Source organism: Trifolium pratense, linkage group LG5, assembly GCF_020283565.1.
Source record: "Trifolium pratense cultivar HEN17-A07 linkage group LG5, ARS_RC_1.1, whole genome shotgun sequence".
In the NCBI taxonomy this organism is placed as follows: domain Eukaryota; kingdom Viridiplantae; phylum Streptophyta; class Magnoliopsida; order Fabales; family Fabaceae; genus Trifolium; species Trifolium pratense.
The window spans coordinates 10,268,045-10,291,402 of NC_060063.1; the positions used below are offsets into that span (position 1 = coordinate 10,268,045).

Consider the following 23,358-nt stretch of genomic DNA (forward strand, 5'->3'; position numbering starts at 1 on the left):
TAATTGAGAGATCCATAAATTTAATGTCTTAATAATATGGAAAAATCTATACAATATAAAACTACATGTAGCTAGCTAGGATATATTAAACATATCTATAATTTACATTTCTATCTTTTTCCTACTAGTTAATTAAGAATTCCTTTTCTTGGCTGAAATAGGGACATACAAAAATAAGAAGAACTTATAATATCCAACCAAAGTGGATATACAAGAAATTTGAACAAAACTATAGGAAGTAATGCAAAAACAGAAATAAAATATGGAACCCAAATCAAACCATGACAATATGTTATAAAAAATGAAACACTAAAAGCTATCATCATGCTTGTAATGGAGATGATTTGTGCAATCAATCCACATAGCAACTTTGAAGGAAGTGATTTGAAATAAGCATACTCTGCATAACTTGAGATGATAATAGATAAGAAAATTAGTATCGAAATTGCGGATGATATCATTGCAGTTGCATTCGATACCGCAAATATAAGAAATGCTTGTTTTTGTAAATAATTTGGTGTTCCTGTATTTTTGTTGTAGCCACCAGGTATGTTAAATGTTGATGTAAATACTCCAGTTGAAATGAGTGTTGAAATAAGAATGCAATAATTTGTTGTGCTTTCAATCCAAGATTCTGCTTTTGTTAATAGCTCTTTATGCTCCTCAGTAAATATATCATCAGGAGTTTTGCCATTGCAATTTTTCTTCTTTGTTTCTAATGGTGACATTAACTTTTTCACTTCCTGTAATGTCAAATTATAATGAAAAGTTTAGTAACAATAATTACTGATGACATGCATGTCACTTTTTTATTTTTGACATAAATCGGGTATACTCTGCGAGCAACTACAAAGACTAATCCCTAATATACTTAGATATTGCGACCAAAGAAATCATAACCACAACAAAATTTAAAATTTTAATTTAGATAAAATAAATAATCGAACAAACACATATAAATTTGGTTTGATTCCCAAAAAGTAAGTACATACTTGACAAAATAGTACTAGACAAACTTAATGCATTAGATAAATTTTGTCTCCCATAATGTTTGGTGGAAAAAAAATTATTTTAGTATTTTAGACAACTTTTATGGAAGAAAAAATGTTGTCTTGGCAGTCTTGTGGTTTAGTGAAGCACAAAATTTTTACTTAGTCCATTGATTTCCAATTTATCCGGTAATTTGAGGAACAATTTTAAAATCAAACACTGTATTGTCCTGTCTAATCCCTTAATTTTTTTAGCGGATCAAACATACCCATAGATCTGAAATTCAAAGAAGCAAAATAAAAAATAAATATATACATAAAAATATTTGACGATACGTTGAAATTTTAGATCGAAGGCATGTCCGATGTTTTGACACATTGCAGTGTCCACCATCAAACATGTTACTACTTTCAATTATTTCTATTAATATCTTAAATTATTACTAGTGTCTACATGTCATTATCAGTCAGTATTGTGTTTGATGTTCGTATATTTTTCAGCGCTTCAAAAGATATTATAAGACATATGTATGGTATAAAGTTGTAGGAAATGTACCTCAAACCATAGTATTTCATGTGTCATTTGAAGAGCTGCTCCTGAAATTAATTTAAGCTGACAATGAGGTGCTAATTTAGCAGCATAATGTAATATATTATTTTCTTCATCATCTTCAAGTGCTACAATTGAATCTTTGAAGGAGCCTAATTCATGTATTAGACTAAATATGCTTGAATGACAATGTTGAACAGCAATGTGAAATATGCTTCTTTTTTTGTCATCAACTTCTCTTATTAAATCAGGCTCAGACCTCAAAAGCTCAGCCACAAAGTGAAAATTTCCAATTTCTGTAGCATCAAATGTTATTTTTGATGGTTGATTTATAATTGTCCTATGTGTTTCTGTACATCCATGATTGAGAAGTATGTTCCAAAGACAACCAACAAGTTGGAGAAATAATGGACTTATCTCCATGCCTACACAAAGATATTCTACGTTAATTAGATATGTAAAGATTAAAAGATATTGTACTTGGTATCAAATAATAATTAAATTTTATTTATTTCGTACCTCGCACAATATCAACTTTTAAAAAGGAATACGAAAGAAAATATCTTATTAGATCAAACATATTTAACCCCTTAGAAGAATTCAAATTGGTCAATGGTTAGAGTAGAAATGCGGCTGATTTCGACTATTTGAAGGTTCTGTTTGAATATTAAAAATGGATCCTCATAAAAAATAAAAAATAATTATCATTATATATAACGTCAAAAAAGGACGTCCTAATCTAAGATTAAATTTGATGCAAAGATTTTTTTTTTAATGGCAAATCGTTATGTTAATATATTATAATATTATATTAGTTTTTCTCCTTGTCATGACTTGAATACCTCTAACTCCTTAATCTTTAATACAACTAGTTTAACTAGTTGAGTTACCCATCCGACCCCAATATTTGATGCAAAGATTAAAATGAGATAGAACTATATTTATGAGTATCGATAACTAATCTATTGATACTCATATGATATTTTATGAACATTAATAAATCTTTTTTTTTTAAGCAATGAACATTAATAATATATAACTATATTAATATAAGGAAAAACAATATACAACAATTATTTTAGGGTATCAAGATTAATCTATTACTACACATCTGATATTTTATGCGTATAAATAATATATAACTAATATTATATATGATGACGGATCGTCACACTTTCTAATCAATGCCTATTTTAGCAACATTAAATACATTTTAGTAGGTTTTAAGCAATAAATGTAAGAGAAATCTATTCATAAACATGATTACTTGTGTTGCAAGAAAACAGGTAAATTACAGGAAATTGCTGATTTTCACTACGCTGGGGGCGTAGCCCATCACGCGCTGCGTGATGGAGATCACAGAGAGCCAAGTTTTTCACCATGATCACGCGCGGCGTGATACCTACCACGCGCGGCGTGAAGCTTTGATCAGAATTGGATTGCTCTCTGAGTTGATCACGCGCGGCGTAGCACTGACCACGCGCGGCTTGAAGGAAGGAAGGATAACTGCGCCGGGGGCGTGAAGCTATCATGCGTGGCGGGAAGATTGCAGAGTTGAAGATCAGAGACCTCAGATTTGATCACGCGCCGCATAAGACCGTTACACGCGCGGCGTAGTTGAAGAAATTGCAACCACGCGCGGTGTGATAGATCTGGCGGGCGGCGTGGTTGCGATTATTATATAAGGAATCTGCATTTTCTGTTTCACGGGTTGGAAAATCTGCTACATTTCATCTACTTTCTGGTTTTGGAGCTTTCACAGTTGGATCCAGACCTTCATAGGATAGCTTCAAGCTCCTCAATAGCATGGATTCTCAAGCCATGAAGTTGAAGCTAGGACACGATCGAAGCAACATGAGGAGCTAAACTCCTTATGGAGGTAGGATCTAGGATAGCTTAAGATATAGATGGATCTAATGTAATCTGCTCTATTGTAAGAATTTACTCTGTTTCATAGTGTTTACTTATTGCAATTCTTCACTTAATGCTTTATAATCCTTCATTAGTGTTATAATGATTTTCAGTTAAGTCACGTATGAGAATATTGGTTTAATTTCTGAACTGAATTGCATTGAGCACTCGAGTGTTTCCGGTTGAGAGATTGAAACATAGAGTGTAGCAAACGATCGACGCGCTTTCATATCATTCGTTGTAGGAAGCTTCCACCCGAGAGATCGGGGGAGTATCGACAACGAATAGAGTGGATTTTGACAAGAGATTGCGATTCACTAATTTGTTGATCCAGTTGTGAACACTTGATTAAATTCGTATGATACGGTAGGTTGCATGTGATTTAGCTATAGACTAGGTGATTCCGATGATTCTACCTCGCTTTTCCACTTATTACAAAGCACGTTTTTCTACCAATTAATCACTCAAACAAACCCCCAAATTATGTTTTCTTATTGCATGATGTTTATGAACACTATTAGACTAGTTTAATCACACAATCCCTGTGGATCGATATTTTTATTACTACGTGGTATTTCGTTCACTTGCGAAAAATCCATCAAGTTTTTGGGGCCGTTGCCGGGGATTGTGATTGACCCAACAGTTTCTAATGTTTTAGTTTGTTTTGTTTTGAAGTATGTAGGTAGGTACGCAGCAGAAGCAAGGACTAAAGCAAAACAGGGCAAAACAGAGCTCAACTACGCTGAGGGTGCAGTACAATCACGCGCGGCGTGATCCTTCAGTACAGAGGAAGGAGTTTTTAAAAATGTATTACGCGCGGCGTGTGGGTGTATCACGCGCTGCGTGAAGCCTGGAGAAAGAAGGGCTCTCTGACTAGTGATTACGCGCCGCATGATGGCCATCACGCGCGGCGTGGCCTTTATGAAGGAAGTTCTTGACCGTTACAAATTGTACTACGCGCGGCGTAGCAGGGGTCACGCGCGGCGTGATTGCACAGGAAAGCGTGTCAAATTTGAATTTCTTCATCTTCCCAATCACTCCATTAATCCCATCATCATTACACACGGGTTCTCACGCGAAAAACTCCATTGTTAACCCATTTTCATCCTTCAAACCTCTTCAATTTCATCTCTAATTACCTTCAATCATCCCATTCCTTCACACTCACAAAACCCATCTCAACCACTCCAATTCCACTTCCAATTTCTCATTTCACCACTTTCCCAAAATCAACCCATTTCAACCTCCAATCTCCCATCATTCAGTCAAGATGTTGACAAGATTAATCGGGAAGTCGAAGAAGAAGAGTGACGCTAATCCTCCACAAGAACCATCGAAGAAGCCAAGGACAATGATGAGTGCAAGCAAGGGCCATTCTTCTCGGTCCGCTCAAGCATCTCCTCCACGCCGGAGCAATGTTACTCAGCCACAGGTCCACCCTCACTTCATTAGTGAAGTTCACGAGAAAAGGTACACAAAAATCCAAACCTTTACTATTAATCAAGAAAAAGGTTTTGGAGAGGATTTGTTAAAAGGTGTTGCTGAGATAGGGAATGAGATTAAGTCTAGAAAATGGGGGAAGTTTAATAAGTTGATGATTAAAGATGAAGCTAATCCTGGTAATCAGATGTGGGTTAGGGAATTTCTCACAAATGCTTACTTGCCTGACTAGTCTTCGCATTCTGAATATTATTCAACGGTTAGGGGAATTAGAGTGTATTATTCTGCAGCTCACATTAATACTTTGTTGGATTGTCGTGTGAGAGGTGCTTGTGAGTTGGTATCCGAGAAGGAAAGAATTGCTAATGGTGGTCTCGTGGTGAGGGAAGAGTTAAGGCGATTGTTTGTAGACCTGGTGCTAGATGGCTGTCACACTCGCCCACGTCTCTTCCTACTAGGTTGAGTTTGACGAGTTTTAACCCTATTCACCGTGCTTGGGGTGAGTTTTGGCTGAAGAATGTTAGAGTGGTTGGTAATAACTCTGAAATCCAGTTTGATAATGTTGCTGCTGTTCGACTACTAGCTAAGGGTCGTTATGTAGATCTTGGTCTTTGGTTACAAAAGGATTTACATGAAATGGCAAATAATAATAATCCGACTTTTACTTTGGGGCATTGCAACTTAATTGCTGCTTTGTGTAGGGCAAGCAATGTCCCAATGTTTGTGCAAGAAGGTGACTTACATCCTATTCGTCCACTATCGTTATCATACTTTGAGAAGAGATTTGAGAGAGGTCCCATAGTTCCCCGTGGTGAGGGGAATGCTGCGAGAGAAGATGCTTTGAGAGAAGAGGAAGAGATTAATCGGTTTGAAGATGGTGTTCACCCGGACCAACATGAGGTGCCGGTTGATGAACCACAAGGGATTCCGGAGTCAGCACCTCCTCGTTACTCTCATGATATTAATCAACTTGCTTCTATGCTACACCAGATGGAAATTTCTCAGTACTCCGGGCTTCCTAATCTTTACTTTGATACCGCCTCTTCCATGTACACCGAGGCGATGACTGATCGTGTGACGCGACAATGACCGCAAGTATACAGTCGTGTCGTGTAGTTTTAAAAGATATCGAACCCAAAGGACCAATAATCGACCTACCGTATTCTAGTGTTGCTTTGTAAATCTAAGGCTAATGATTTAAAGGGTTATGATTAATTGAATAACTAAAATAAGAGAAATAAATATTTTTTAGATTTTTAATATGTAAATAAAATATTGCTAGGACGTGCTATTAGTTGCTTCAGAGGGTTCAATACTTAGTTCGCGCTAGACAAAATTACTACCACATCTAATTGTCGTATTTTAATAAAATCGATGCTCCAGGCGAAAGCCGTTCTCACTTCCAGCTCTCACAACTCTCATCATGAAATTAATAAAATACTTTACAAAGTAGTTGCATTACTTCTAGATTTTAGTGGTGTAAACATTTAAATTTTCGAAACTATATTGTTTTAAAAATACAATTCAGATAGTATTATAAATTATAAAGGTGGTGCTTAACTCTCGTCCTCACACCCGCTAATAAAATACTCTTTGAAAAACAATATAATTTAATTAACTCTAATCCCAACTCTCGTTGCGAATTAGATTTAATGTTCAGTTTTTACTATCTAGTAGAAATCTCACGCTCTCGCTCTATTGATTTTTACTTTAATTAATTCTCACTCTCGTGACGAATTAAAATCAATGTTTAATTAAAAACTGCTTAAGAAAATAAAACCGTTGTCAGTTTTCAAGAATTATATTTAATTTAAAAACACTAATCTCAGCTCTCGCAAATCTTGACTAGCGTTATACTTAGATAAAATAAATGCTCAGCTCTCACGCGCTCACTTACCTATATAAGTACCTTTGAAAATCAATATAAAACTCATTAATCCTAAATAGCTCTCGCGGACTTTAGAACTAACGGTCAGTTTTAACTATCCGACCCTAAACCTCAACTCTCGTCAATGTTGGTTTATTGCCTTTAAAACAATCCTCACTCTCGTGACGAATTATTTGAAAACGTATTTATTTAAAACTGGTGGTTGAAAACTATTAAGCGCGAATTAACTACCGAACCCCTATTAGCTACTAACTACACATCCTAGCAACGCTAAATTTAGCTAGACATAACTAAAACTAAAGACATAAAAATAAAATAAGCAAATAAATAAAAAGACATAATAAAAATAAAAGCAGAAATTAAAAGCATAAAATAAAAGCAATAAAATAAAGACAAGAAATAAATAAGACCATAAAATAAAATAAGAACCTGAAATAACAAAAGGAATCTCGAGTACGGACTCCGACAGCGTAACAGTAGGAAAATAAAAAAAACTTATTTTATTCTCAACGGAGAATAAAATAATACTAAACTCTCAACTTTAGAGAAGAAAACCTTGTGGTACTAAGCCTAGTTCTCAATTCTCCAAGTCAAGTGTTATGTTTTTGAGTGAAGAGAACTAGCCTATTTATACTAAAATACAAGGAGGAAAAGACATAATTTGGCCGATGTGGGACTTGTAAAAATTCTTCGCGTTGCCGTTGGATTAACCGGATGGCCATGATTTGAAGGAAGTGGCGAGGGCCACTTGGATGCAGCTGGCGGGCGCCATTAGGGCCTTGTTGGCGGTCGCCACTTTGGCTTGGCTGGCGAGCATCTTGTGGGCTGCACATGTGTGGCCCAATTGGCTGCACATGTGTGGCCTTTTGTTCATTTTTGCTCTTTTTCGGTCCGTTTTCGCTCCTTTCTTCAACTCGTACACTTTTTATCTGTTTATTTAAAATATGAGAAATAAGTAACTATTTATATAATAAAACTTCGGAATCGAAATAAAAACATATAAAATATAATAGTAAATTAACTAAATAAATAGCATATTTTTAGGTGTATCAATGACTTATCGATCTACCTTCCCTCCTCATACTTTTGGGACCTTGTATCCCGTTGATGCTGATTGGGAGGCGCATCAGGCGAGGGAGCTAACATCATTTCAGGCCAGACAAGCTTACAATTCTGGTTTGAGAACTTCTGAGTTAGCGGAGATCGAGAGGTGCCGCCGGGTTGAGCAGGAGGAGGCTGCTGATATGGAGAGGGAGATGTTGGATGTGGACGGGCTGAATTTGAAATTGAATAGCCCTTTCACAAATTATTTCACTGGCCAACCGGATGACACCGCCTGACGTCCTTGGTTATGATTTTCTGCTGCTGCTGCTACTTTATTCCTACTCTATCTCTACTTTTACTTTTGCTCTTTTACTTTCGTTGGTTTGTAATAATGATTTGATGTTGCTTGGATATTTGGCTGGATATGTACTATTTTAACTTTGAATTTGAACTTTACCTTGTTCGATTGTGGAATGATTTTTACCTTTAGAATTTGTTTCAATATTTTGGCATGTTCCTTCTAGTTACTTGAGTATCAATTGCTTGATTGTCTCCGTGTGTAATTTGTGAAACTTGCAGTGCAATAGCTTGTTGCACTCATGTGATCAAGAGGCAAAGGAAGGGAACGCACACTTTTTGACCGGTTCTTTGATTCGACCCAACCATGAGGTATTGAGCCAAACACTCTTTTTCCTTCTATGTGTGATATCCACTCATGTATTGTCTCTCGATTTTGCTTGTCGTCTTTTTATTTGATTGGTACTTTTGTAGCACACACGAGGCATGTTCCTTGGTACCTTTGAACTTGTCTATCCACCCTTACATATAATTATCCTTTGCTTAACCAATTTGAGCTGAAAAAGAAAATGTTGTTTTGCAAAACCTTAAGAAATTTTTGATGAAAAAAAAAAGGAATGACTTTCTTGGAGGTTAGGCACCTAATTAGTGGTTGATGCGCATTGCTCACCACTAAGTTTGGGGTTGCTCTTTGGAATTAGCAACAAATAAAGTTTGGGGTGAGGGTACTAGAGAACTTATAAAAAGTTTTGATTGAAAAATTTCAAAAAATTGCAAGGCTTTAGTCATGAGAAAGATAGAAGAAAAGTATGAAAAAAAAAATGATGAAAACATGAAAATGAAAAAAGAGATGAATGATGGAAAAAAAAAAATATTGAAAAGAAGTACAAAAAGTAGTGATAGCCTTGAGTGCAAAAGAATTACAAAACTTTATTTGATGAATTGAAAAAAGTTCTCTAGTCCACTATAGTTCAAAAGAAAAGGGATTTGGTTTATGAAAAGTTTTGACCTTAGGGGGATCTAACTCCAAGTTTTTCTACTATTTATCCCAAAATGTCACCATCCACCCTAGTCAAGCCACGTTATAACCCTAAAAGACCTCTAAAGTGTGTGCCCAAAGTGAACCAAATGAATTCTTAGACTACTTGCAAAATTATTGTTGACTTGCATTGATGTGTTGATTTGAGTGAATTACCAAAATTGAAGAGTGTATGTGAGTAGTGTGATGGAATCATAGAGCCTTGGTTGAAAAGTGTGAATTACTTGAAAATGCCTTGCGGGAACGATTGTGCAATTGAGCATTGTTTGCAGATGGATCATTGATCATCAGGTGATTCTCACGTATGTATGATTCGAGTGAATCTAAGGAAAATGCCAAAGTATTGACACAAAAGCTTGAGGTAAAAGTTGTTTCCTTGAGGACAAGGAAATGTTTAAGTTTGGGGTTGTGATGACGGATCGTCACACTCTCTAATCCATGCCTATTTTAGCAACATTAAATGCATTTTAGTAGGTTTTAAGCAATAAATGTAAGAGAAATCTATTCATAAGCATGATTACTTGTGTTGGAAGAAAACAGGTAAATTGCATGAAATTGCTGATTTTCACTAGGCGTAGCCCATCACGCGCTGCGTGATGGAGATCACAGAGAGCCAAGTTTTTGACCATGATTACGCGCGGCGTGATACCTACCACGCGCGGCGTGAAGCTTTGATCAGAATTGGATTGCTCTCTGACTTGATCATGCGCGGCGTAGCACTGACCACGCGCGGCGTGAAGGAAGGATAACTGCGCCGGGGGCATGGAGCTATCACGCGCGGCGTGAAGATTGCAGAGTTGAAGATCAAAGACCTCAGATTTGATCACGCGCCGCGTAAGACCGTTACACGCGCTGCGTAGTTGAGAAATTGCAACCACGCGCGGCGTGATAGATCTGGCGCGCGGCGTGGTTGCGATTATTATATAAGGAATCTGCATTTTCTGTTTCAGGGGTTGGAAAATCTGCTACATTTCATCTACTCTCTGGTTTTGGAGCTTTCACAGTTGGATCCAGACCTTCATAGGATAGCTTCAAGCTCCTCAATAGCATGGATTCTCAAGCCATGAAGTTGAAGCTAGGACGCGATCGAAGCAACATGAGGAGCTAAACTCCTTGTGGAGGTAGGATCTAGGATAGCTTAGGATATAGATGGATCTAATGTAATCTGCTCTATTGTAAGAATTTACTCTGTTTTATAGTTTTTACTTAATGCAATTCTTCACTTAATGCTTTATAATCCTTCATTAGTGTTATAATGATTTTGAGTTAAGTCACGTATGAGAATATTGGTTTAATTTCTGAACTGAATTGCATTGAGCACTCGAGTGTTTCCGATCGAGAGATTGAAACATAGAGTGTAGCGAACGATCGACGCGCTTTCATATCATTCGTTGTAGGTAGCTTCCACTCGAGAGATCGGTGGAGTATCGACAACGAATAAAGTGGATTTTGACAAGAGATTGTGATTCACTAATTTGTTAATCCAGTTGTGAATACTTGAGTAAATTCGTATGATACGGTAGGTTGCATGTGATTTAGCTATAGACTAGGTGATTCCGATGATTCTACCTCGCTTTTCCACTTATTACAAAGCACGTTTTTCTACCAATTAATCACTCAAACAAACCCCCAAATTATGTTTTCTTATTGCATGATGTTTATGAACACTATTAGACTAGTTTAATCACACAATCTCTGTGGATCAATATTTTTATTACTACGTGGTATTTCGTTCACTTGCGAAAAATCCATCAATAGACCTCAAAATTTTGAGGCCCAAGGTCGTCACACACATTGCACATGTGTGTAAGTCGGACCTGAGTAGGAAGTAAACAAAAGAACATGAATATGATTTATGAGATCTTCTTTTATCGCCTTATTTGCTTCTCGCGCGCCCTACACGTTTCCGTTTTTATCCATCCAGTTCCACTATTTAAGTAGCAAATAAAAATTTATCGTCCTCTAGCGGACGTTATAAAAATAATTGGATGGCCAATAAAAATCTCATGGTTTATCTGTTTTCTGGAAAAGAGTGATTGTAAAGACTTACCAAGACAAAAAGGCTTTCTAGCCAAGACATGTAAGCCTGTTTCACTGTTGTTATTTCGAATCAATGCCAATGTTGACTTTTTCCATACCATTTGCAAAGCTAAATCTGCAAAATTTTCAGGAGTGTAATTGTAGGTATTAATATATATCAAACATATTACTACGTACCTCTGTTCATTTTACTAGAAACAGTTGACTCTTTAGATTTAGTCTGATAATATAGACTAAATACATCAAATATTCAATGAACATAAATTTAAAAAGTGAGTTGTTTCTTATAAAAAAGATCATAAAGTATATTACATGCAACAAGAATTGCTTAGGAAGGAATTAATTAAGGGCAATTTACTTACCATACAAATCATTCTTGATGCAAATGAAGAACAAACCATTCATCTCCTCTTCTTCCAATATATCTATATTATGATTGAATAGATACCTTGCAATGTCGCTTCTTCCATAAAAAGCAGCCATAGTTAGAGGACTCATTCCTTCAACACCTCTAATTTGTATTAGGCACCCATTTGTCTCAATCAATATAACAACAATTTGAAGATTTCCAGAAACAGCAGCCACACACAATGATGTATTCCCTTTATTGTTTTGTAGTAACAAGTCATTTGGCTTAAGTAATTTAACTAACTCCTCTACAAAATGAACATGATTTGTTCCTGCTGCAACATGAAGTAGTGTGCCATAATCCCTTGTTATAGCAGCATTTAATAGTTCATTATTTTTATGTATCATACCCTTTGATGCATTCCAATCACCTTCTAGTGCTCTCTTATAAAGGGGTACACATTGGTTCAAATATTTTCCTGAAGAAATTAAAGTTGAATTAATAAAGTGCCATATTCTAAGTCAAGTGGATGTTTGCATAGTTCTATTTTTGAAGGTTAAAATTGATTCCTAATGTACAAAATTTATTTTTTTGACTAAAACTAGTAAAGATCCACCTTTAAATTATATTTTAAATATTAGAGAGAAAGAGTAATGATCAAACTTTTATCTTGTAACAAGTGAAGGGAAGGCAGTCGATGTTGATTAGAAGTGCATCCTTGTTGGTGAAGCTGTGGCTGTGCCAATAATATTGATGATGTTGCTAATTTCAACTCAATATGAACCTCATGTGCTTTCAATTGTGATGGAGATGTTGCTGAGCAAACATTTAACATATCCATTTCTGTAAATAAAATTAACAAACACAGATAATCAATCTTTTCATTTTTTTTCACAGGAGGATATAAACAAATTAAACACTAAAATGGCAAACAAATATTTTTAGAGCTTTTTTATCAAATAAATTAGTGTTAGAATTTCACTCTTCAATAAAATAAATATATAAAATTTCTGAAGTTCGAATATCAACTCTTATATATAAAATAATATTCATGAGTATCGTTGATATGTCTAAATCCAACAACCTTTGATGATGGAGATAATAATACTTTATAACTTTTGTTAAAAATAAAAATAATATTTAGTTACTGATTGCTATTTTTAATTTTTTTTTTTGAACAAATTGATATTTTTAATCTTGAAATTAAATATCACGTTTTATAAATCCCAAGGCGGCTGTATATACTATACTATCATTGTTTCAACTTGCAATAAGAAGGACTACATATATGCCACGTGTAAGGACCTAGTTGGCCAGCATTTGCTTTCATGCACATCACATATATATATTTAGTCATTATTTGTTTTATATAATTGACTTTACAAAAACTATCCACTACAAGTCTTTGCCTTACACACCTCTAAATTTAATTCATAATCCGGCCAGTTTTTCCACAGACATATCTTTAACTAAGATTTATAGTATACTAGAAGACAGAATATATTATCTGGACCTAATAGAAATAATAATATGCAGTAATTAAATATAATAAGAAGAAATTAAATTAAATTTATATGTAACATTATAGTAGTTACATCACTTGATATATAATTTACAAAACTGATTATAGGTTGAATTTGAAAATTTATATGACATAATCTTTGTAAATTCTATTAGATATAATATGATATCATTGAGACAGATTTTTTTTTTTTGAATTACAAATATAATATTATATAAATGAAAAAAAATATAAGAAAAGGTCGAGAATAAAAATGGGCACATGAAGTACACCAAATCAGTAGTCCACGACCTACACTAAAGCAAAAGCCAAAAAGAAAAAACCATAAAAAATACACCAGAAAATAATAACACCCCCAACATCTCAACCACGAGGAGAGACACCTTCCCTCAAAGAAAAAGAAAGAAAACAACACATACCCCAAAAGTGTCTCCAACCCAACCAAGATCACCGAGAGTCTACTTTACATCTAATATAAACTTTTATGATTCCAACACAAAATAGGGTGCATCTTTCAACCATTAATGCAAATTAAGATTCATGTATTAGTTAACCATGTATGTGCATGTGTGAGTGTATATACATACAACTTGTGTGATAAAATAGAGGATGAGATGAGGAGTAAAAGTATAGAAAGAAATGGAAAAGAACCCATCAAAAGAAACATATTAACATTTTGAAAACTCCAGGCAACAAGAACAAATTTTAAAATGGTTGATTCAGAGAATATTTCTTTCACTCTCTATCCATATGAGTAAGCTTGGAAGAGAAATTATATATGTTGCTCCCAAAATAATAAACACGAAGGACTAGTTAGTGATATATGATATATATATATATATGCAAGAAAATTTGAAGTAAGGATTAAATTTAAATGATTCTCAAATTTTATTCGTTAGGAAAAAGAATGATTGTAAGAAAAAAATAGGAAAAAATTGAAAATTAAAGCCGAGTAGAACTTAAATAAATTAAATAGAGAGAAATTTATAGAGTTTACCTCAAGAAGCAATCTTAGAAAAGAGGAAAATGGCGATGAAGGATGAACCACAAATTTATGTTGTTAATATCTTCTAATCTCAAATGTAAAGGAATCTCTTGAAATATTCAGGTCTTGTGTGACTATGTCAAAGTGACTTGAGTCTTTACATGGGTGTAGTTCGTAAGAATAAAAACATGGTTCCTATTCTTAGTCAATTGAATAACATTTTTATAATATAATTCAGTGTGAAATATGGATAAAAGTATACTATATACTTTTTTAACGGAAAATATACTATATAATATCTAAATAAAGTTATATCACTTAATAAAGTTATATCACTTAATACTATATAATATCTATATAAAGTTATATCACTTAACGGAGATCTATTACATTAAAATGTAAACAAACTACGATATAAATTAATAAAAAATCTAATATTTCTAAACAACTTTTTTTTTACTCATATACTAATATTAAATATAATCATATTTTAAAATAATATCTATTATTTAACTATATGTGATTATAGTTATCGCAATTATTATTTTTTATTTATAAAAATATTTTAATTATATATTTTAATCAAACCCGTGCAACGCACGGGTTTATCCCTAGCATATATAACACAATATTTTAAACCTAAAGAACCATATTTCAAGAGTATTATAAAAAAAATTGTTTGTCAACCAATTTGTATTTACAATGAATGTTCCGATTTTTTTCACTTGAACACCTTGATTAAATCCAAATTGTATTACCTAAAATACCGTTCTACACCCTGCTCACTGAGCCGATATATTTTATAATGTGTCATATATAAAATTTTCATTTTCTTTACTCTTCTCAGTTTTCTTAGTGTCATAGACTCTTGAGTCAAAGTTTTAATCTTTTTATAAATACGGGTTCCTTTTTCCTATGCTCTAAAGCAAGTGGGTCGGGTGTAGGTGATAATAAATTTTTTAAAAATTCTCGGTTTAGTTTTTTTTAATAGGTAGTGGTTTTATTTGGGTTGTTTTTGTTTTTGGTTGTTATCACTATTAATTATCAAAGTGGGACATTTTGACAGTATAACTTTATCGGTTTGCAAAATGACGAATCTGAATTTTGGTATAAACAAATCAGGGAAAAACATAAAAAAGAGTCGTTTACAACAAATAATTGATTTTCGCAATAATGTTATAACTAGTGGTAGAAATCATTATCCCCAGGACAAAGTTCACAACATTCACAAAGATGATTTCAAGAGTTTTGTTCAGGACCATACTGGAAAACAATCTAATGGATCTAAATCTCTGGCTGAGAATGAGATCACAAGGTTGCAGAAGATTCGGCCTCCACCATTATCCATTACAAGGCCACAAATTCCAATTCAGGTTTCGGTTTCGGTGCAAATTATAACTTCTCCGCCAGCTCCTTACTATATAATATACTATTCATATTCGGTAAATCACTTGTCCACGGTAGATCACTTGTGAAGGTGATCCACCATAGCATTAGCGGACTTTTCAAATATGATGTTTTACAATATACTATAGTGACCAATTTAAAGATCGATGACACCCAATCAATTAGCGGTCAATTTAACGACCACGTTAAATTGGTTGATAAATTGTTAGTAACTAATCCATAGAGGCAAAAGTTAATATGCATAAGCCTTTTCTTATGTATGGTGCATAAGTCATTCACAGCCATCAGATGATTTTACACATGTAATAATCATAACCGAAGAACTTTCTATTTTTGCTTGCTCAATTTCGGCCACATTTTACATGCGATTCGATCACCGATTTCGAAAACTAATACCGGAAACATTCATAAAATCGAACGACGATCAAAACGGTATAAAGAACGTCGAGTTTCGTTGATTATTGAGGGAGAACGAACCGGGTCGATGAACCGGGTCGTCGTGACCCGTTTCTGCAGAAAATGGGTGAGGAAGATGATGAACAGTGACGCACGTCCACACCCACTCTCACTGGCGGCGCGTGGGGGCGCGTGCGGTGCCAAGGAGACTCCAATTTTTTTTATTATTTTTACATAAAAATAGTAAATAATTTTCTGAGAATTTTGGGACCAGTTTGGTATTTTTCTGAGACCTGGAACTATTTTTAGTTAATTAAATGAGGTAAATATGCTTTTATAAATATAAGATATTAATAAAATTTTCCCAAAATTTTATTTAGGGTATTTTGAATTATTTGGAACGGTTGGGGATACCTCACTCTCTTCGGTTTTATATCGTCTTAAAAATTTAAATTTATTTCACAATTTTTATTAAGGGTTAAATATGTTTTTGGAGAACAACTCTTTGAAACCATTCCACAGCAAAAATGGTTTCATACCGTTATACACTGAAACCATTAGTTTAGTTAAATGGTTTCATGGCGTTATACACCGAAACCATTATTATAGTTAAATGGTTTTATATTAGCATTAGTGTCAAGATGTTATACACTGAAACAATTAGTCTTGTTAATTGGTTTCAAGATGTTATACACTGAAACCATTTGTCTAGTTAAATGGTTTGATATTGTTATACACTGAAACCATTATTATAGTTAAATGGTTTTATATGAGCATTAGTGTCAAGATGTTATACATTGAAACCATTAGTCATTTTAATTGGTTTCAAGATGTTATACACTAAAACCATTTGTCTAGTTAAATGGTTTCATACTGTTATACACTGAAATCATTATTCTAGTTAAATGGTTTCATAGCGTTATACACTGAAACCATTAGTCTTGTTATTTGGTTTCAAGATGTTATACACTGAAACCATTAGTCTAGTTAAATGGTTTCATAGCGTTATACTCTGAAACCATTATTTTAGTTAAATGGTTTCATATGGGCATTAGTGCCAAGATGTTATATATTGAAACCATTGTTATTAAGTAAAACATCACATAACCATTTTACAAAACCATGCTACATAAAGCAAAAAATCATATAAAGCAATTAAGGTTAGTTTAGTTGAAAAAAATTTGGATAGTATGCATGAGATATTGGATTCGATCATTTTTTTATTGTAAAGAAAAATCGATATATATATATATATATATATATATATATATATATATATATATATATATATATATATATATATGTAATTAACGTATGAAATTTTATTTATATTGTGATTATGATTGATAAAACTTAAAATTAAATTGTATGTTTGACAAATATGCTTTATATATACATGAACCATTCGTTATTATGTTGGGCTTCGAGGGGGTGTATGACGAAAATTAATTAAAAATGGATTTTTATAATATATACTTCAAAAGAACAAAAATTATTATTTAATTGGAAACGGGGGGCGCGCTAGAAATTTGGGGGACGGGTGCGCTAGAAGTTTGGAGGAGAGAAAAAAATTGGGGGCGCGCTAGAAATCTAGGGGAGGAAAAAAAATTGGGGGCTCACAAGAAATCTAGAGAAAAAGGAAAAAAAAACTGGGGGGTGCGCTAAGCAAAAGGGGGGGCGCGCAAAAAGAAAAAAAAACTGGGGGGTGCGCTAAGCAAAAGGGGGGTGCGCAAGTAATGGGGTAGTATATGGGGGGCGTGCGAGTAATGGATTGCCTAATTTTGGGCTTGGGCTGACCTTTGGTTGACTTTTGGTATAGGAAGCAAATATGGTGGGTGTAGGAAGCAAGTTTATGCATGGTGCATAAGTTTAGGCTTATGCACCATAACCACACCCATCCATAGAGACCAAATTAGTGCCCGGTTTTTAGAGACTAATTTGGCTACTGATCTTAGAGATAAATTTTAGAGACCGATTTTAGAAACCATTTAAAAACTGATTTTAAGGATCGATTTTATTGACCGAGTTTAGTGATAAAAGTTAAAAAAAATTAGTCACTAATTTGTGCAATGCTTAAAAAAAAAATTAAAAATCCAAAAATAAATTAACCAATTAACCAACATATACAAACTTCATGAATATGCATATCATTAAACTAAAATAATTTTACTAAAATAATTTCTATTTCAACTTAAAGAGATCATTATACAATTTTTTTACTGAAATAATTGAGCTACTAGCCCAATTGGTACAACGCCAGGGGACAAAAACTCTACTAGAGAGGAGAGTAGAGAAGATCGTGAGGTACAACGCCAAGATTGCGTACTAAATACGTCGAAAAAGAGTCCGAGATTGCAAGCTGATTGCAAAGACTCAGTTAGAGAATAAAGCCTTTGTGAAAGTCTTTGGAAAAGAACATAGTGGATTTGCTCGTAGTATGGACTTGGGGGTAACGCTGTCTGATCAACTCAATACTTTCGATTCTACAAGTTTGGCATATTCCTTTGAGGCTAATGGGAAAAAGAAGAAAATGCAAGCTGAAATTGATTCGTTTAAGGACAAAGCTTCTCAGGTTGATATTTTGAAGGAGCAAGTTGCATTCTTATTGCAAATAAAAGTATTTTTTTTTTGTTTTAGTCCTTGTAAATATATAATGTTTTGTTATGTGTATCTTTGTTGTTGTTATTGAGCTTTAGTTGTATTTGGCCCAATGCATTGTAGCCTATATAAGGCATTGTTAATGTGTGAAATTAACAAGTTGGACCATTGATAACTCCGTTATTACATGCTAAAATTGACTTAATTCAAGGAAGATTTAGAGGACCTTTTGATGATTTTTAAGCTTAGAATAAGTGGAATTCATGGTTTTGAAGAGTTGGTTTATGTTGGAAGAAACAAGGAAAAACTGTCAAAAAGTGTTGCTAAAGGCCTAAAAAACTGTCAAAAAAAGTTGCTGAAGGCCTAAAAACTGTTGCTGAAAGTGTTGCGCCCCAAATGCTACGCCTAGCGAAATTAAGCTGTTTTTTTTTTTTTTACATTTTCTCGTTGTTCTCTGCGCCTAGGCGCAATGCTGACCTTGTTGACCCATTTTTGCACTATTTAAAGAGGAAAACACCCATTGGAAAGGGGTTACGCATTTTGGGATAAAAATTGAAGATTGGAGCTCAATTGGAGTGGATTCAAGCAAGGAACAAAGGGTGGAAACACTCCAAAACCTCTTGTCATGAAGATTTCATCTCTTCTTCTCCATGTAATTTCTACCTTTAATATGAGTTTCTAGATTCTTAGATTGGATCTTTAGGTGAATTTCATTGTATTTTGTTTGAACCATGTGAACTTGATTCTATATGATTGGATTGTGATCTAGTTTTAATCTTTTATTCTTTGCACTTAATGCTTCATACAATTTGATGAAATTGTGTCAATTTGGGGAGTGCGTTAAACAATTTTTATTATTTATGCATGGTGCATAAGGAAAAAGCTTATGCACCATAACCACTCCCATTTTAAACGTATCATTTTTTTTATTGTATTTATTTTATATTCTTTCTATACTCTTTTTAGATATTTTTTTTGGTTAAATTACAATGAAGGATATAAAACTTGAAATATGGTTACACCCACTAAGGATAAATTAGTAACTTTTGTAGTAATTAAAAACTACCCTTGATTTAAAACCATTAATAATGAAAAGTGAAAACTAAAAAGATCATTACCTCTTCAAAAAGCAGGGGCTGAATTAGAAGAAATAACATCGTTAAACGCACTCATTGCTACAAAAGTATATCCTCTGTGTGAAAAATTCCATATATCAGCAAAACGAAAGGAAACAAAAGAAAAAAAATATAAAGCAAAGGCAAAATTGAGTAATTACTCCATCAGCCCCACAACCTGTACATCTATAGCTGAAGTGTTTAATGTCAGAAACACTTGTTAACCATCACTGCTTATAAGCTATTTATTGCCTAGCCTTCAAAGCTTCCTTCTTCAATTCAGCCTCTTCTGGATCTTCATCCTCGTTAGGACCAGCAACTGAAGAGTTGTGTAATGAGACAAAATAAAGGGAAGGGTCTAGAAACTGATGAGTCAGCAAATGAGGAGTGGAGGGTCTCACAAGAGGCAAATGAAGGTCATTCTGTTAAGCTTGATGCGAATTATCACACTAAGGGATTTTATCACACATGGATAGTATATATAGTGAACTAGGAGTTATTTCTCATTTTTATGTGATTGGTGAAGTTGTTATTCTTCTCTCCCAAACTCTCTTTTCACATCTCAAATTCCTTTTGTATTGCAACTATTTGATCTAAGTTCAACAAGAATGATTCCTATCTTAGCTTTATTTCCTATTCAATTTTAGTATCATTTCATTGGTGCTTTCATTCTCACCATGGCAGAGTACGTGAAGAACATCGCCGAAAAAGATCGATGGGATCGATGGGAGAAAATGCACGCTCGCAACAACGCTGCTTTCGACAGAATCATCTCCAAATTGGAGATTCTACTTCAACACTACAACTGCTCGCCGAGCTCTTCCCATGGTGCATCGAACTCACCCAAATACATCCCTACACCAGAACCGTTGAATACCAATTTATTGATGCATGATGAATTTCGTTTATCTGCAAAACAGATCGAGGTTCCTTCTGTTAGTGAGCAGAAATTATTGCAAGAAGAAATTGTTGCTTCCAAATCGGTGAACGAAACTCTCTTAGTTTCAGATACAATTGTTCCCTCCATGGCACCAATCGTGAATCATGTTGTAACCAAGGACACTGCCCTGCCTTCTTCGGATGCATTTCTTCCATTCTTGGAACCGATTCTGGAACCTGAATCTGTCTGTGAGACGAAAATGGTGGAAACAGTGACGCCGACATGTGATGTCGATAACGATGTTGGAAAACTCGCCATAACAGAGTCATTCACGAGGATTCATGGAACACCAAGACAGAGGGATCGACGATTCACTAAAATTGGTTTGGAGGTTACTACAGAGACAATGGCCTTGATTTCACAGCACGAGCCACAAGATAACGAGTCAATTTCAGAATGGCTATGTACAGCAAAATCACCATATCCAATAATAATGTTGTCTAGCTCGATACAAACATGCCTTTCTCATGCTCGACGAAATGTCTCAATGAAGTCGCTGCTGCCAAAACCACCAGATTGGACCTATCGCACAATATCGAATCCTCCACAGCCACCTGCACCACCTGATCAGACAAGCTGTGTAGTTGCTACCAGGTCTATATGCTATTTTCAGTGGACAAAGAATAGAAAGTTGAAAACTCAAAGACGTGTATGCGACTATAAAATCTTCACTGGATGGAAGCAACAAAAGCTGCTGTCAAGTTTGTTTTTTCATGTGTCAGGGGATTATCATTCTTCTTTGGTTCAACTTTGGAGGAATTTTAGAGAGGAAAATATATCAATTGAAGAGTTTGTGTTTGCTCTAAAGGTTGTTAGCCATTGCTTGCTTACTGATGCAATGAGTATTTGGAAGGAGAAATATTATGAAGCAATCATTGCATGCCGGAGAGCATCAAATGATTTTAGGACTCACAAAGGAGAGACTCGTTCATCATGTTCACCGTGGTTGGATCGAGAGTATTGGTACCGGATTGAATCACACATTAATGACATTCTCATGATATGGAAAGATCAGTTGGTCCATTCATTCAGTGACTGTTATGCACACTATGGCAGCATTCACAAAGCTTGTGACCTATTTCATGATGTGCAGAAGAAGGATATGATAGCATACTATTCTGCAATGACTTACAACTGTGAAATGAATGCCAACATGATTGATGAGTTAATTGCACCAATAGTTGGCAAGGGAGTTGGCCTAAACTACACCACTTGTATTGGAATTGTCATTGTTGTGCCTCTTGAAGATGTTGCTGCTTCATTAATTCAAGTTCCGTGCCTGACTTATTTTTATGTTGCTTTTACTACACTAGTACATTTACTGAGTGTACACACTTCAATAATGCCAGCTGTTACAAATGTTGAGATGGTAGGAATGCTTGGATCTTGGTCACAAAGTGCAAAGCTTGATCTACTTTGTGTTCATCTTATTGTTTTTCCATGGCACTCCAAGAAATGGGATCCGGGTGGATTGTCTTTTGGCGCGGTGTGCTTTGCTTTGAACTTGGAAGTCATATGGAAATATGTTGCTATCATCCAATTGTATTCTCTAGTCCATAAAGAAGGCATGCTTAACTTGGAGCTTACTTTAGGAGTTACTACTCTCAGTCAACACCTTTATCTTAATTTCAACCTTGAGGACAAGGTTGGTTTTAAAGGGGATGGTATTGTAATGAGACAAAATAAAGGGAAGGGTCTAGAAACTGATGAGTCAGCAAATGAGGAGTGGAGGGTCTCACAAGAGGCAAATGAAGGTCATTCTGTTAAGCTTGATGCGAATTATCACACTAAGGGATTTTATCACACATGGATAGTATATATAGTGAACTAGGAGTTATTTCTCATTTTTATGTGATTGGTGAAGTTGTTATTCTTCTCTCCCAAACTCTCTTTTCACATCTCAAATTCCTTTTGTATTGCAACTATTTGATCTAAGTTCAACAAGAATGATTCCTATCTTAGCTTTATTTCCTATTCAATTTTAGTATCATTTCAAGTTGATTAATTCATTTTCATCATTTGTATTTTAATCCTCGTTAGAACCAACATGCTAACACTAACAGTGGTCTTACCTTATTCGCATAATGCTTTCCATCAACACTAATTTGATAAAGAGCCTGCAATGAATACCAATGACTCAAGAAGTAAGCTCAATGATAAAATAGAGCATAATTCCACAAAATTCAAGAACTATAGTACATGACAACAAAGCTTAAGGGACTAGTTACAGTACCTTACCTATATCAGAATGAGCAGGACGAATGTGAAATCTATTTCCTCCACTGTCTAATAACATAGAAGAATGTCAGAAAACCATATGATATCACTTTGAGAACACATATGATGATCGAAGAAATGCATTTTACATTGACTAAAATTGCAAAACCTCCTAGCCTGCTAATCACTTGTATAACACTAAGTACTAACTCACTCAATCTCAAACAATACAATCCAGAACTAACAAACCTCCCTACAATCACACTATTATTAACCTCTTTGCAAATTGCAAGGCCAGTACATGCTAATGAAAAAAATCCAAACGATTTAGGTATAAAAAAATCAATTTCAAAATTAACATGTGCCAAGTAATTTCAATGAGAATGAAAACTAACCAATAAAGACGATTTTGCAGTGAGATGAGAGAGAAATCCAAACGAACTACGAACGACGATGAACAGATCGACAAGAGGAACAGATCGAGAACAGAGAACGGTAATCGAATGCTATCACGAACGAAAAAGGGTATGACGAACGGCAAACGGGTCGGCGAAGGGAAGTGAGGGAAATGAAATGTACTATGTGAAAAGTGATGTACCAAAAAAACCATGATTGAAAAAATAAAATTTAA

At 34.6% G+C, this 23,358-nt stretch overlaps 1 protein-coding gene and 1 long non-coding RNA gene across 6 annotated transcripts; both read right to left on the minus strand.

The window, feature by feature from the left end:
- On the minus strand, window positions 1–14,290 carry LOC123884268 (ankyrin-2-like). 5 transcript variants are annotated; one of them, XM_045933339.1, is made up of 7 exons: window positions 14,067–14,267; window positions 12,355–12,390; window positions 12,211–12,303; window positions 11,561–12,025; window positions 11,209–11,313; window positions 1,546–1,964; window positions 1–743 (listed from the first exon to the last, which is right to left on the minus strand). In XM_045933339.1, exons 2-7 carry the CDS (start codon window positions 12,386–12,388, stop codon window positions 129–131), a joined length of 1,731 nt encoding a protein of 576 aa, XP_045789295.1. In that variant the 5' UTR covers window positions 12,389–12,390; window positions 14,067–14,267; the 3' UTR covers window positions 1–128. The 5 variants fall into 5 exon arrangements, with proteins under 5 accessions (XP_045789295.1, XP_045789294.1, XP_045789296.1 ...); XM_045933338.1 differs by having other exon boundaries at window positions 12,211–12,239; window positions 12,285–12,390; XM_045933340.1 differs by having other exon boundaries at window positions 12,355–12,396.
- Window positions 14,291–19,569: 5,279 nt separating this feature from the next.
- Window positions 19,570–23,358, minus strand: LOC123884270. The gene is made up of 5 exons (XR_006800720.1): window positions 23,123–23,358; window positions 22,749–22,796; window positions 22,583–22,627; window positions 19,749–19,889; window positions 19,570–19,647 (listed from the first exon to the last, which is right to left on the minus strand). It is a non-coding gene; the product is annotated as an uncharacterized LOC123884270 (long non-coding RNA).